This window comes from Malania oleifera, chromosome 5 (genome assembly GCF_029873635.1).
Source record: "Malania oleifera isolate guangnan ecotype guangnan chromosome 5, ASM2987363v1, whole genome shotgun sequence".
NCBI classification, from domain to species: Eukaryota; Viridiplantae; Streptophyta; class Magnoliopsida; order Santalales; family Ximeniaceae; genus Malania; species Malania oleifera.
The window spans coordinates 79,519,793-79,536,709 of record NC_080421.1 but is presented as its reverse complement, the minus strand read 5'-3'; the positions used below and the strand labels follow the sequence as shown (position 1 = coordinate 79,536,709).

At 38.8% G+C, this 16,917-nt stretch overlaps 1 protein-coding gene across 4 annotated transcripts in view; it reads right to left on the bottom strand.

The window, feature by feature from the left end:
• Positions 1–6,497, bottom strand: part of LOC131156338 (uncharacterized) — a 66,450-nt gene extending 59,953 nt beyond the window's left edge. For all 4 annotated transcript variants that reach the window (XM_058109941.1, XM_058109942.1, XM_058109939.1 and 1 more), the window contains exon 1: positions 5,596–6,497. In XM_058109941.1, the coding sequence (XP_057965924.1) occupies positions 5,795–6,466 (672 nt within the window). In that variant the 5' untranslated portion in view covers positions 6,467–6,497 and the 3' untranslated portion in view covers positions 5,596–5,794. The remainder of the gene's footprint in view (positions 1–5,595) is intronic.
• Between the last annotated feature and the right edge of the window lie 10,420 nt (positions 6,498–16,917).

Below are 16,917 nucleotides of genomic sequence, written 5' to 3'. Positions count from 1 at the left end.
AATGCCAAAGAGATTGAATGGGGAGGGGAAATGTTGTGTGCACTGACTCCTTGATGAAGAACAATCAATGGAAAACTTTAGCTGTTTATATGGTAACTAAGATTTTTATTTTAGTTTGGGAAATTTCTGGTTAATTTTAGATATTTAGTATAGGATTATTTTGCATGTTTTAAGTACTTTGGGGTTATTTTTTTAATTACTTGTTTTGTTGGGGTTTTATGCAAATATAGTTTGAGTTGGTCGTGGGTATAAATACTGGGCTTGTAAATCATTTGATCAGTTATTATTTGAATCAGATAGCAGTTTCGGGCTCCCTCTCTCTCTCTCTCCCCCTCCCATAGAGGTTCTTCTTTTCTTCTTCTTCTTTTTCTTCCTCCTCCCTTCCCTTCTTCATTCCGTTCTGCCTATTGTCTCTTGTCCTACTCTGTTCCTCTTCTCTTTAAGGTCTCTCCCCTTGCTTTCTGATCTGAATTCTCTCTTCTCTATACTAATCCTCTAAAATTGGAAAGTCAGTACATGTTCAAATCATTGACGAACAAGTTGTATCTTAAGAAAAAACTATATTGGCTTAAGATGACAGAGGGTGCGGACCTAACACAACACATCAACACATTCAATCAAATCATTAGTGATCTGAAGCGAGTTGATGTGAAGTTTGAGAAAGAAGACAAAGCATTGATGCTGCTTAATTCCCCACCTACATCTCCTACATACGAGAATCTGATTACAACAATGACATGGGGGAAAGAAACCATGGAGTTGGAGGATATCACGAGTGCATTGTTGGGGTTCCATCAAAGGAAGAAGGTCAGCGATGAGAGTTCACATGGTGAAGGGCTTGCGATGAAGGGTAATCAAGATCGTGGGAGAGGCAAGTTCTGAGGTGGATCAGGCAACAATAGGGCTTGGTCCAAATCCAAAAAGGGAAGGACGAGCGGTGGTTTAAGTGCGGGGAAAAGGGGCACATAAAACCCGATTGTCCGAAGAGGATTAAGGGGAATGCTGAAAATAAAGAAGAATCATCAAACACAGCGAATGTAGTAGAAAAAGGAGACTTTGGGAGCAGTGACGGTGATATGCTCTCGGTTTCATCTAAGTCGGATGAGTTCGTAGATTCTTGGATCTTGGACTCGGCATGTTCTTATCATATGACGCCCAACAATGACTAGTTCACTACATACAGATTGGTGAGTTCTAGTTTTGTTCTGATGGGAAACGATACTGCATGCAAAGTTGTTGGGATGGAAAATATCATAATCAAGATGTATGATGGTGTGGTGAGGACGTTATGTGATGTTAGGCATATACCGGAGTTGAGAAAGAATCTGATTTCGTTAGGCACCTTGGATTGTAACAGATTTAATTACAAATCTCAAGGTTGGGTAATGAAGGTGAGCAAGGGCATTCTGACCGTGATGAAGGGGAAAAGAGTACCAAGAAATATATACACACTGTTGGGTACTATGGTTATAGGTGGAGCTACAACCGCAAAATCTAAGTTTGACACTACCGTTTTGTGGTATATGTGTTTAGGGCATATAGGTGAGTGTGGAATGAAGGAACTTCACAAGAAAAATCTTTTGAAGGGGGTCAAATCATGTAAGTTGGATTTCTGCAAGTATTGTGTGCTTGGGAAGCAGAATAGGGTTCAGTTCATGACAGCCATGCACAAGACGGAGGGAATACTAGACTACATTTATTCTGATATTTGGGGGCCAGTGAGAGTGGCATCACGAGGGGGACATGTGTATTTCGTGAATTTCATCGATGATTACTCACAAAAGGTTTGGATGTACTTCATGCGGCGCAAGTCAGAGACGTTTGCCAAGTTTAAATTGTGGAAAGCTAAGGTGAAAAACCATATCAAGAGAAAGATTAAATTCCTCAGGACAAACGATAGAATTGAGTACACAAACTCGACTTTCAGAGAGTTTTGCGAGCAGCATGGCATAAAGAGATATTTTACAGTACCCCAAACATCACAACAAAATGGTGTGACGAAAAGGATGAACCGAACCCTAACTGAAAGGGTACGGTGTCTCAAGTTGAATATTGGGCTCACTATGAATTTATGGACTAAGGCGGTTAGTATGGCTTGTAAAGCATCATGAGATGGGAAAGTTGCTGAGGAAGTGTGAACAGGAAACGAGGTAAACTACTCCGGATTTAGAGTATTTGAGTATCCAGCCTATGAGCACATTCCTAGTGAGGAGAAATTAAAGCTTGAGAAGAAGTCTAGACGGTGCACCTTTTTGGGATATCAGAAAGGTGTGAAAGGATTCAAACTGTAGGATCCAGTGGCAAACAAAGTGGTGATCAATAGAGACGTGGTTTTCGATGAGAAAGTCATGTTACGGTGTACTCAAAAGGAAATAGAGAAATAGGTGCCAGAAAATCGCAACAGCAACGAACATGCAATTCAGGTGGACTTGGAGACTCAAGGCATAAATGCAGGGAGTTCTAATTCAAGAAATCAGCCGAGTTGCAGCATAACTGTAGACAGATCTAGACGCATCGTCAAGCCACCCCCCAGATACGGTTTTGACGACATGGTGTCTTATGCGCTTATCACTAACAATGGGGATCCTACTACTTTTCAAGAGGTCATGTAGAGCCAGGAGAAAGGTAGCTAGATGGGCGCTATGGTCGAGAACCAGACATGGGACTTGGTGGAGCTTTCAGCTGGGAAGAGGGTGATCGGATGCAAGTGGGTATACAAGAAGAAAGAAGCAGTTTCAGAAAAGGAAAGAAAGAAATATAAGACTCGTTCGGTAGCAAAGGGATACTCGCAGAGGAAGGGAGTTGATTATGATGAAATTTTCTTCCCTATGGTAAGGCACACTTCCATCAAGGTAGTGTTGGGACTAGTGGCGCAATATGACATCCATCTGGAGCAGATGGACGTAAAGACAGCGTTCCTCCATGGTAATCTGGAGGAACTGATTTACATGACACAACCAAAAGGGTTTTGCCAACCTCGATAGGAGCACTTAATCTACAAACTGAAGAAGTCACTTTACGGGACGAGACAGTCTCCGAGGCAGTGGTACAAAAGGTTTGACGCCTATATGATCCGTATTGGCTACAGGAGGTGTGAGTACAATTGATGCGTCTATGTGAAGAGTCTTAAGGATGAGTCTCTCATATTTCTGTTACTTTATGTAGACGACATGTTAATTACTACTAAAGACACGACTGAGATAAATCAGTTGAAAACTCTATTGGGAAAAGAGTTCGGTATGAAAGGCTTGGGCAGCAAAGAGGATTTTTGACATGGAGATTCTCAGGGGCAGAGTTGTAGGGAGACTAGGGTTGTCTCAGAGCGGCTATGTGGAGAAAGTGCTGGAAAGGTTTAGCATGACTATTGCTAAATCGGTGAGCACACCGTCGGCGAGTCATTTTAGGCAGTCTACCGCCCAATGCCCAAAGACGGACGATGAGGTTCATGATATGTCGAAGATCCCCTGTGCTAGTGTAGTCCAGTGTCTAATGTATGTCATGATATGTACGAGGCCGAACCTGACACAGGTTGTCAGCGTGATGAGCAAGTTCTTTTCAAATTCGGGTTGACAGCATTGGGATACGGTCAAGTGGATTCTCGGGTACTTGAGGGGTACAACCGGATGTGACATCATGTTCAGTAGACAACAAAGTGATCCATCAGTGGTAGGGTACGTAGATGCTAACTACGCAAGAAACTTGGATGACAGAAGGTCTACCACAAGGTACGTATTTACCCTTTGTGAGAGGACCTATTTGTTGGAGGTTTATGGTACATTCACTCGTTGCCTTATCTACTACTGAGTCAGAGTACATGGCAGTGACTGAGGATGTCAAGGAAGCGTTATAGCTTATGGGATTGGTCAAGGAGTTGGGTATCGAGTTCGGCTACAGTGTGATAGTCAAAGTGCCATTTACTTGGCGAAGACTCAAGTGTATTATGCGAGGACAAAGCACATTGATGTGCGGTTTCACAATATCAGGGAACTGAATTCTTCAGGTGAACTTCTACTTGAGAAGGTTCACACATTTGACAATACAACTGATACATTGACGAAATCAGTCACAACGGGCAAGTTCAAGTATTGCTTGGACTTAATCAACGTCTCTAGGTGCTAGTCGAGAGACGGTCCCAATCCACTATCCTAGGTTGAGCAGCGGGTTATGCTTTCAGATTTCTCCTAAGTGGTGAATATTCGCCAAGGTGGAGATTGCTGGGGATGTGGCTCATATTGAGTGGAACGCATGCACCGGAAAAGTATCGTGAATCGTAGAACAAGGAAGTTGGTTGCAACAACTGTCAACGGTTTCTTTACAACGGTCGACGATTTCAATTCAGTCTGCAGATTTCAGCTCTCGGCATTAAACGGTCAATGGTTTCGTTCGGCGCAGGTTACAATTTGGAATTTGGTGATCAGTAGATTGGGAGGATTGGAGGATTTTCCTCCGGGAATTGCTACAGGGATGATTTAGATAGGTACTAAGGTTCCTGTATGCTTAAGATTCGTTTTAATCAATATTTGTAACCCTAAAATGTAATCTTGACAATGTGATAGTGAAAATTCAGTCGCTGCTCCCATGGACATAGGCACATTGCCGAACCACATAAATCTTGCGTCTTTGATTATTGCTTTCGTTGATTCTCTTTGTGAGTGATTGTTTGTTTCGTATTATTCATCATTGAGTGCTTGCATTACTTATTTGAAATTTTAAATGTGTTTGGTTTCCGCTGCGCATTCACATCAACAAATTGGTATTAGAGCGCCAACTTCCAACAGAGAGGCTAAAAGATCCAAGGAGATTATAATGGTGTGCAATTTTTATTGTTCTTTAGGTGGTTTGGCTAAAGATAAATGCTCATATTTTTTGCAATCAAACTTTGTCAATGGATTTGATATCAAACATGATTGTCTTGTTTGCACTATGAGCTTTTTTTCTTAGTGTTATTTTGTAGTGTTGGTTTCTCCTATCTTTAATATGATTGGAAGGGTTTATTAGCCTAATTTTTTCTTTCTTTATCTTAGCTCTTTCTGGTTTTTTGTTTTGTTTTATAAGGACTTCTTAACCTCATTTTATATGCTTAGGGCAAAAGACTAACCTCCCTTGAGACTTGACAAAAAAACAATAACCTCCCCTGAGGTTTCAAAATTTTCAAGGACCTCCCCTGAGATTTGCCAAAAAGATATAAATTTCCCCTTATATTTTACAAAAAGAAATGTTTTTTTAGGGGATATATGTATCTTTTTGGCAAACCTTAGGGGAGGTTTCTATCTTGTTGCCAAACCTTGAGAGAGGTGAGTGTCTTTTGCCCTTATCCTTTCTACTCTAATGAAGTTTACTTTTCTATTTAAAAAAAAAAAAATCAATGGAGCAAATGACAATATTCAAAATCATATTTGATGTCAACTTCAGTTGATCTTATCCAAAAGTGCAATTCATAATACATGAAATTCATATATTTCCTCTTTTGTTTTGATGATGATTTAAGATGTGCATTTCAATAAAAAGATCCCCCAAAGGCCAAAAGAAAAATACGCACAACTCTGTCGAAAACAGGGAAATGATGTGCTACAAATTAAAGGAAATAGAACTTACCACTTCATGCCCTTCTAAGATGCCTATATTGTTCAGCAGCATTGGCCCTTAATCCTGCAGCATCTTTGTTTAAGGCAACAAGGCAACCTGCGTTTATCAACCCTCAAGGTCTCAAACCAACTCGAAGCTTGTTCACCTGAGCTTCACCTCCCAAATATCTATGTCTCCTAAAATGACAATCCAAGTGCTCTTTCTTAACTCAATCGCTCCCATTTCCCTTATTAGAAATCTTTTCAGCTCTCCTATGAGAATCGAGGAAAACACTCCCTCTATAATTTGTCACATCAACTTCGCAAGCTGAAACCCAATCAACCATTTCATCAATTCCAACTAAATTGGACACCACACTATCTTCCGACATTGATGCACAGAAAATTAACTTCGAAACCTTCTTCGACCCCGCCATTGGATCATTTAATGCGACTCGAGCATCCCTAAATGAGGCCAAACACTTCTCTTTCGCAAACAGAAGACACTTCTCTTTCGACGCAGCCACACAAATCCCCATCTCGCGCTCTTCACATTTCTCCCTCTCCTCTAAATCGAGAACGCCTCCTCCCCCTATTATAGCCTGCCACCATGGGGGCTTACACTTGCTGGAGGCGCTAATGGCGCAACCGATCCGTGCACCGCCCTCGCACTGGTCGACAATTTTGGACTCGCAGGCTTTGAAGGCAGATCCAAAAGACTGGGAGGTCGGGAAGGCGAGGACGAATGGACCAGCCGAGCGATCGTTGCGTGAGCTGGCGGGTGTGGGAACTCGGAGCAAAGGAAGCGGGCGAGGAAAGGTTATGACGGTTGAAGAAGGAGAGTAGTCCTCTTCGAGGTCAGACGGTGATGGTGGTGGTGGGCTTGGTAGTGGTGTGGCCATTGTTAGGGATTGAGAGCTATTCGGCCCGTCTAGTTACAAATACATTAAAATATTTCAAATTATTATAAGATGAAAATATCTTCCAATCACAATTACAATTTAAATTTTTAACTACTAATAATAATTGAATTGATAAACAGTAATTGAATAAATGATTTTTATAATTATTGTTAAAAAATAAATTGATTTATAAAAGAAAAATATTTTGATATTGCTTATAAAATAAAATGATCGTTGACTTTTTGAATGTAATCTCGTTTTAATAATGACAAAGCACAAGTACCTCATGTGTGTATTTAATACTTGAACAAGTTTATATTTCAGTACGCATACATGGTTAAGGTAAAATGGAAATCAGGAGGCATTTAAAGCTCATATCTCCAGGTTTTTTACATGAAAAATTGAAAAACAAAAGAATGAAAACATTTACTATTTCAGTTGTATTGCATTTAGTTTCAATTGTAAATGCATGTCTTACTTGATATGATTTGAAGTTCAATATTGACCATAGAATGACCTTAAGTAATCAATCTTTTCATGAGAAATCTTTTACTTAAAAAGCTAAACTCATACAAAAAGACTTGAAATGTTTTTTAGGTCAAAATAGAGCTAAAATAGAACAAATGGCCAAAACGTGTTTTTATAAAGGGCCCAGTCGACCGGACGTACAAGCCCAATCAACCGGACTTCATGCAATGACAATCCAACAGACCGGATCAATGGCTTAGTCGATCGAACCACGCTAAAAAGGTAAAACACCTTGGGTCAGTCGACAGAACCTCAGGTCAATTGCCCGGAACTCTCGGGTTGAGCTTATTTTGAGTAGAAAACGACTACAAAAATTCAAAATAAATTATTATTTTATTCCCAATGGCCATAAAACGGTCATATTTTGAAAATGTCTATAAATACCTTGCCCAAAGCACTTAAAATGATTTTTGTTAATCTTGAATTACACTCTTGAATATTTGGGCATTGTTTTCACTCATCCTTTCGAAAAAGAAACATTTTACTCTCATCTACTCTTTCATTTGATAATCTTTTCTTGAGAGCAAAAATCAAGTTTCTCCAAACATCATTTATCGCAAAAATCCTTGTTGGTGAAAACATTTATTGATTTTAAATCTTTGAAGCATTTATTGCATACTTATTTTTTAAATCAAAGATCACCTACTCTCATCTACTCTCATTTATTTCAAAAATATTTTTGAGAGAGAAACCCTAATTCTATCGAGCTCAAATCTTATCTTGTGAAAGAGTGCATATAGTTTAAAGTTGTACAAATTAGCTTCTCAGAAGCATTTCTGTAATGATCGAAAAAAATATAAAAAATAAAAAAATAATAATAATTAATTAATTATATAATAATTATTATTTATTAAATAATATAATATAATAATATATTAATATAATATTATATTATATTTATAATGTATCCTGAAGCCCCAAAGGCCGAATGCATGCTCTCTTTCTCTCTCTCTCTCCTCAAACTCTCTCTCTCTCAAATTTCTCTCCATATCTCAGCCAAATCGAAAAACAAACATCACTTTTGGGTCCTAACTCCGCTCCTGAACGTTTTAACCGGAGTGATTTCTTCGTTTGTACGTCGTAGGCACCACTCAAAGGTTAAGGTAAGGGGAATAGATTATATCAGGTTTATTTTAAAATATACTCGATTAAATTTGCGTACGTGAATTTAATTAGACTTATGTTAATTAAAATATGCCCGATTTAAATTCAGTATGTGAAATTATTTATATCTATGTTCAGATTTTATTTTAAAAATATGTCTGAGTTAAATTAAACTGCATGGATTTGATTATATCATATTTTTGGGAATATTTTGGAATTAAATTAAACTCCAGGGATTTGATTATATAAGATTTTTGGGAATATTTTAGAGTTAAATTAAACTGCAGGGATTTGATTATATCGAGTTTTTGAGAATATTTTGGAATTAAATTAAACTGCAGGGATTTAATTATATCGAGTTTTTGAGAATATTTTGGAATTAAATTAAACTGCAGAGATTTGATTATATCAGATTTTTGGGAATATTTTGGAGTTAAATTTGTAGAGACCCGGAAAATGATGATGAAAATAATAATAATAATAATAATAATAATAATAATAATAATAATAATAATAATAATAATAAGTCAAAAAAAGGAGAAATTGGTTTTGTGTAAGGCCAAACAATCAATGGTTTTGGTGGAGCTCAAAAAACTGTCGACGATTTTGAGTTACCGAGAGGAGGTAAGGGTAAAATAGTAGAAATGGTTTGGTTAAAAAGGTCAAACTTCCTGCACCAACAACCCTATATAAAGGGTTTAAGTTCATTTTATGTTAAGAAATCAAACACACACACACACACACACTCTCTCTCTCTCTCTCTCTCTCTCTCTCTCTCTCTCTCTCTCTCTCTCTCTCTCTCTCTCTCTCTCTCTCTTTCTCTCTCTTTCTCTCTCCCGAAATAAGCCTGAATCAGCTAATAAACATCATTTCGGGATCCCGGCGATGATTCTCTGCAATTTAACCGGAGCGGTTTCGTAAATCAGGCATTCTAGGCACCACTCCAAAACTAAGGGTAAGGAAGTTGTTTTTCAAGTTTAGTTAGTTATTTGAATGTGTTGGTCTGGGAATGTTAAATGGCAGTTATTCTGGGATTGAGTTGATTAAATTAGGATTTATGCATACAGGGCTTTGTGTGTACACCGCAGGCACGATTTTAAGATCCCTGCAGGCTTTTCTTCAAGAATCAGGTAAAGGGATAGATTATGTCAAGTATTTTAGAAAAATTTACCAGTTAAAAAGTTTGATTTTAGAAATTATATATATGATTTTTCTGTATATTTAGGCATATGGAAAAGATATTTATGAATTACTATATATTTTGGGAAATCTGATATTTAGGCAGTGATGAGCCGCTACTTTAACTCTTGGAAGCTCCGTTCACATTCGTCGGTCCACTCAAATTTCAATCCTTTCCTAGTCAATCTAGTCAGAGGACCATGATAGTTTAGAAAAACCATCAACAAATCTGCGGTAGTACCCCACCAATCCCAGAAAACTCCTGATCTCCTGCATATTTTTCGGTCGTGTCCAATCCACTACCGCCTCATCTTGCTCGGATCTACTGAAATACCATCCCTAGATACCACATATCGAAAGAAGGTAACTTGCTCTAGCTAGAACTCACACTTCTTGAATTTTGCATACAGCTTCCTTTCTCTCAGCACCTAAAGCACTACCCTCAGATGTTCCTCATGCTCATCTGGGCTCTTTGAATACACCAATATATCGTCAATAAACACTACCATGAACTGGTCCAAATATTGATGAAATACCTTGTTCATCATATCTATGAATACTGCAGGAGTATTTGTCAATCCAAACAGCATAACTAGAAACTCATAGTGGCCATATTGAGTCCTAAATGCTGTTTTTGAAACATCCTTCGCCCTAACCTTCACCTGATGGTACCCAGATCGCAAATTAATCTTTGAGAAAATCTGTGTCCCCTGTAGTTGGTCAAACAAATCATCGATATGAGGAAGCGAGTATTTCTTCTTGATAGTCACTTTATTTATTTCCCTGTAGTCAATGCACATTCTCATCGACCCATCCTTCTTCTTCACAAACAAAACCGGCGCTCCCCAGAGCGACACGCTGGGTAGAATAAATCTCTTATCCAACAATTCCTGCAACTATTCCTTCAACTCTTTTAATTCTGCCGGTGCCATTCCGTATGACACTTTCGAAATCAGCGATGTTCCTAAACTAGATCAATAATAAACTCTATCTCATGATCAAGAGGTAGTCTCGGCAAATTCTCAGGAAAAACATCTGGAAAATCCCTCACTATCGGGATGCCCTCTAACCTCAACTCCCCTTCTGATAACTCCTTCACACAAGCCACATATCCCTGACAACCCTCTAGCAAAAATCTCTTCGCCTGAATGGCGGATAACAATTGTGGTGGGGTATGCACACATGACCCCACAAATATGTACTTATGTCCTTCCGGAGGTTTGAACACTATCTCTCTCCGATGACAGTCTATACTGGCATAGTGACCAACTAGCCAATCCATCCCCAGTATCACCTCAAACCCATGCATATCAAAGGCAACCAGATTAGCTAATAAAGACCTCCCCTAAATGCAAATTGAACAATTCCTAAGTACCTTCTCAGATATCCCTATAGCCCCTGTTGGTGTAACCACTAACAAACTAATGTCTAACAGCAGAGTCTCTATCCAACAAAATTTAACAAACTCTCGGGCGATAAAAGAATGAGTTGCCCTTTAATCAAACAAAACAGTAGTTGTATATGACAGAATTGAAAAGTACCTATCACAACATCTCCTACAGCCTTAGTATCCCCAAGTGTTAGCGCATAGACTCGTGCTGGGGCGGTATTCCTCTGTTGTCCGCCTCAAGGTGCCTGGTGACCTCCTCGGTATGGTCTATAAGAAGGCACAACAACTGGCAGTGCTCAGCAGTCTCTTGCCATATGCCCAAGATGATGGCATTGATAACAAACGATCTCCCTAAAACGGCACCCTCCTAGGTGTCTCTTGTAGCATCTCTGCCCTGTACTGCCCGATCTCCCACTCTCGGTCTCCATCCTCCTCAGTTATCTTGCCTCCTCCAAGGCCCTCAATTGGACCCTGCTTGAAAATCTGAAGGCACGGGCCTCTTTCCCCGACTCTATGCTGCAATACCTTTCTATAGGTCACTCTCAATCACTACGGCTCTATCCACTACCTCTGCAAAATTCTGGGCCCAAAAGCCTATAACTTGCTCAATCAGACTCTGTCTTAGGCCCTCCTCGAACTTTCTTGTCTTCCTTTCCTCATCCACTACCAAATACGAAACAAACCAGAACAACTCAACAAATCTAGCTGCATACTGTTGTACCCTCATCTGCCCCTATGTGAAATGCAGAAACTTCACTATCTTCGCACTTCTAACAGTAGCGGGAAAGTACCGCTCGAAAAAGATCTCCTTGAAGAGGCTCCAGGTCACCGCTACAAGCTCAGGTCTCTACTCCTATAATAGTTTTGCTGATCTCCACCGGCATTTAGCTTCCCCATTCAACATAAACGTCGCAAACAGTACTTTATGCTCATCTGTATATGGGAGAACTACCAACATGTCCTCTATATCTTGGACCCAATTCTCGGCTACTAGTGGGTCAGCTTTTCTAGAAAACGATGGGGTCTTATACGCTTGAACTGCTCAATCGTGCAGCACTGCCCTCCTGAACTCCTAACCATCTCTAACATCACCTACTGGGTGACGCTACGTAACACTGCATCGGGGTCTCCGCCCCCTATATAGGAAGGCCCTGCATCATCACCCCCAGCATGTGCACTACTACTCCCTGGATCCATCCTGCAAATGGTATAAAACAGTCTTAGAACTCTATCGTCATAACTAACTAACACACCTAGAAAACTAAAACCCACAAGATATTCTGTTATAAACATTTCTCTCAACATTCTCAATCCCCGTTTAAGATTCAATCCTACCACTTAGAAACAAGAATCGACGATAGTATCCATAGTTTTCCTAAAATCGTCACCCCAAGAAAATCACAGAAACAACCACGGAACTCTTGCCTCTAGGTCACAAGATAGAACTCTAGATTCCAATCTCATCCTCTAACAACAACTAACTCATATCTCATCAAAAACTATTCCTATACTCTAGTATTGTATTTTGCTGTTTACTAAAGTCTGCAGAACCTAGCAACCTAGGTTCTGATACCAAACTGTGATGCCCTGATTTTTCATACAAATTTTTTTCCATTAAATAATAATTATTAATCACATATACTCAACCATCGGTTACGTCAAAAACTTTGATACCGTAACAACATAACCCAACCCGAAGAGGAACTCGGGTAAGCAGTCATACAAACAACCCTATCAGCGGAAGTCATTATATTTACATACCACAATGAATACACATACCAGAGTACTAACCCGTCCATATATACATGCCTAACACATTCCCAAAAACAATAAAACTCTAGGGAAACATACATCCCTAGTTCATACACTCACCTTGTATATTAGGGTAACAGCTACCCTCTACCTCGGAGCTCTATCACCTAGTCTATCTCGGTTTCCTGAAATGTTCAAATATTTGGGTGAGACACATCTTAGTAAGACAGAATAAATTATTTGCAGTGTGTGGCAAAATGAGTTTCATTATATCATGACATACTCTTTTAAATCATCATATCATCCGAAAAAATAAACAGATATATGCTCATAATCATATAGATGTAAAACACTAGCTTTCATAAGCTTTTAATTCTATTTTCAAATTCATTCACACGCAACCCATGTTTACCAGCGAAGTTCCCGAGAATAGGGGAGATTACACGCTCATACATGTAACTCCCCTCTGCTCTGATATTGTTTGTATTGTTGCCCAATTAACTTAGGTTCGGCTACAATTGATACTTATCAGGGTGCTCACCTTACTCAGTAAGCCCTCAGGCGGAGTATTTTACTCTGCTTTAATTATTAATGTTATTAACTCACGCTCTTTCATTTCCCATTTTCATCATTCTTTCAATTCCCATTTACATCTCACCATCTAGCCCATGAGTATCCTCGGTAACCAGTGCATATCGCGTCTGTAACTCATGGCTATCCTGAGGATATTTCTCCACGCCATGCTTCCCCCCATGGTTAGGGTTGTGCGGCCCGAAGGCTGGATCTTAACCGCGATTGGCCTACGTGGTTATATCAAAATAAACATACCATATACCCATTTGTAGTACGAAGGACCTGCTTCACCCTGGTCCAAACTCCACGGGGAAAAACTTCCCTCCACACTAGCTCATTCAACTGTCACGCCACGCGCTCCACAACTTCGTATGGTTGCATGTAATCACCACTAGCAACGGTACCGTGCTCATTATCGCATTCCATCAATCAGGGTTTTCATTTCCACCTTTCCACTTCCATATATTAGTAGTCACCATGCAGTATTCACGTTGCATTATTCGCATTTCAATATTCACATTGCACCATTTACATTGCAATATTCACATTTCCAATATTCATATTCCAGTATTCATATTACAGTATTCACATTGTAATATTCCCATTTTCAATATTCACAATCCAGTATACACATTTCAAGATTCACATTTCAATTTCCATATCTCAATATTCATATTACAGAATTCTCATTGCAATGTTTCCATTTCCATATTCATATATCAATATTCACAGTTCGGTATTCACATTAGGTTCTCATCCTCTTCTATTTCATTCTCAACATTTCAATACACATTTCATCTCATTATATATATATATATATATATCTCATTTCACATTTTTCCACATTTCTCGATAAAACAATATCAATATTTCATATTTCTTCCATTTTCCAGTATGCAAATCTAAGCTCAATTTTTCATCATTTCTCAGAAAGTACTCATTGACTTATCACTTTTCATCATTTTCCACATTTCAAATCTTATATTTCAATATACATTTCATAACCTCATTATTCTCAATGTAAATCATTTAACCCAATTTCAAATACATTTTAGTATAAATCATATGCCACACAATTTTCATCTGATATTCAAATCATAATAATTTCAAGTAAAATATCATATTTCAATTTCTCATATTTCTCAACGAGTAATTTTTAGAAAAGGCTGCTATAATTTATTACCCTTACCTGGCTTACTGAGATCTCACTAAAATACCCAAATTCTACGCACGCGACATTCGATGCTCGAAACCCTGAAATTCACATTTTCCCCAGATTAATCAACTCAATTCCCAGAATAATAATAATTTTAATATTTTTTAGGCCCACACACTCTTAATAGTCAATTAAACTTTAACAATAACTAACGGATATATTTCCACTATCTTACCCTAGCCTTGGAGTGGTGCCTAGGAAACCCAAATTAAAAATTTGCTTCAGCTAACATGACGAAGATCAGAGCTACGACCTCATGGTGGTGTCCAATCGTCGATTTGGCTGGAGATTTAGGGAAAAAATTGAGGAGAGAGTGAGAAGTTACCTTACCCCAAGAGTGGTGCCTACATCTCTCCTACGACAAATCCACTTTGGTGAAAATGTCGGAGGTGGAGAATTGAACCTAAAGGTATCTTACGTTCTCCGATCGGCCAAGTACTCACTAAGTTGAGAAGAGAAAGAAGGAGGGACAGAGGGGCGGGAGGAGAGAACGGCATGAGGGAGAGACATAGAGCGGGGGAGCCTTCTGTTTTCTGTAATTAAAAAATCCTAAAGCTTCTCTTTGAAGCTTCAGGTTATAATATATAATATAATTATTATAATATTATATTATAATATATTAATATATTATTATATTATATTATTTAATTAATAATAATAAATTAATTATTTAAATTAATTAATTAATTTTTTTTGAAATCACTACATCCTCTTATGATAATTATTTTTGGGGTGTTACATTCTCCCCTTCTTATAAAAATTTTGTCCTTGAAATTTGCTATTCATCATCTTTTCATCCTTAAAGTAAAATACTCCAATTTTATTAATTACCCTCACTTATGCGAAGGAATACCGTGGTTACAATGAAAGGTTCTGGGATATTACAATCATATACATCAAAAGAAAACTCCCCCAAAACAATTCATAACCAAAACCAAAATATTATCTATCCTACCCTACACTATACAAGTTAAAATATATACATCATTATTTACTTTTACTTACTAGCTCAACTCTGAGCTCCACTGAACAGAAATGGATATCTCTGGGCGCATCTGTTTCTCTAATTCCCAGGAAACTTCCTCAACTGCATGATTGCGCCATAACACTTTTACCAGTGGAATCCTCTTTGTACGCAACTTTTGTTCCTTCCAGTCTAAAATCTGCAGTGGTTTTTCCTCGTAAGATAAGGCATCACCAAGTTCCAGTGCCTCATAACTGATCACATAGGAAGGATCAGAGACGTATTTTCTTAACATGGAAACATGAAATACACCGTGAATTCTAAACAATGCTGTGGTAATACCAACTTGTAGGCAACTTGACCCACTCTTTCAAGAATCTCGAATGGTCCAATATACCTAAAGCTCAGCTTACCCTTCCTCCCAAATCTCATAACTCTTTTCATTGGAGCCACTTTCAGAAACACATGATTCCCTGCTTCAAACTCTAACTCTCATCGGTGAGTATCCACATAACTCTTCTACCGACTCTGTGTTGTTTTATTCCTGTCTCTAGTGAGTATGACTTTTTCATGAGTTTGTTGTATCAGCTTTGGACCCAAAATATGTCATTCCCAAATGTCATCCTAGTATAACAGGGATCGACACCTCCTTCCATATAGCGCCTCAAATGGTGTCATCCCAATGCTAGCCTGATAACTATTATTATAAGCAAATTCGACCAACGGCATAAATTGTATCCAACTGCCTCCAAAGTCCAACACACATGCTCGCAGCATACCCTCCAGTATCTATATCGTCCTCTCTGTCTGCCCATCTGTCTCAAGATGATACGTTGTGCTGAACGACAACTAAGAACCTATGGCTCCTTGCAAACTTCTCCAAAAATGGGATGTGAACCATGGGTCTCGGTCTGAGACTATAGATATTGGCACACTATGGAGTCTAACTACCTCTTGAATGTACAACTCTGCCAGTCTACTCAAGGAGTAGTTAGCTATAATAGGAAGGAAATGGGCAGTCTTCGTCAATCGATCCACGACTACCCAAATGGCGTCTTGTTCATGTAGTGCCGACGGTAATCCTGTGACAAAATCCATCAATATATGCTCCCACTTCCACTCAAGAATGTAAAGTGGCTGTAGTGATCCTGCTGGTCTCTGATGCTCAGCTTTCACCTACTGGTATGTCAAACTTTGATTCACATATTCTGCTATCTCTTTCTTCATATTGCTCCACCAATAAGACTCCCGAAGATCCCTATACATTTTTGTGCTACCAGGTTGTACAATATACAGGGATTGGTGCTCTTATTCCAGAATAACTTTCTTAATCTCAAGGTCGGTAGGTGCGCGCAGTCTGGTACGGAACCTCCAAGCCTCGTCATCTGAGATACTGAACTCTACCTTTTGACCATTTTGTACCTTATCTATAAGCTCCACTAACTCTGCATCACTCTTCTAAGCAGCTTTAATTCTTTCCTGTAGAGTCGGCTGTAGCACCAAATTGGCAATAAATGCCTAGTGATCTCCCTCTACAAGTTATATCCCAAGTCTCTCCAAATCCATATGGACTGGATGTTGAATCACCACTTTAAATACTGATGAACCCACTAATTTTTGGTTCAGAGCATCAGCTACCACATTAGCTTTTCTCGAATCGTAACTGATGATGCAGTTATAATCTTTTATCAGCTCCAATCATCTCCTCTGCCTTATGTTTAATTCTTTCTGTGTGAAGAAGTATT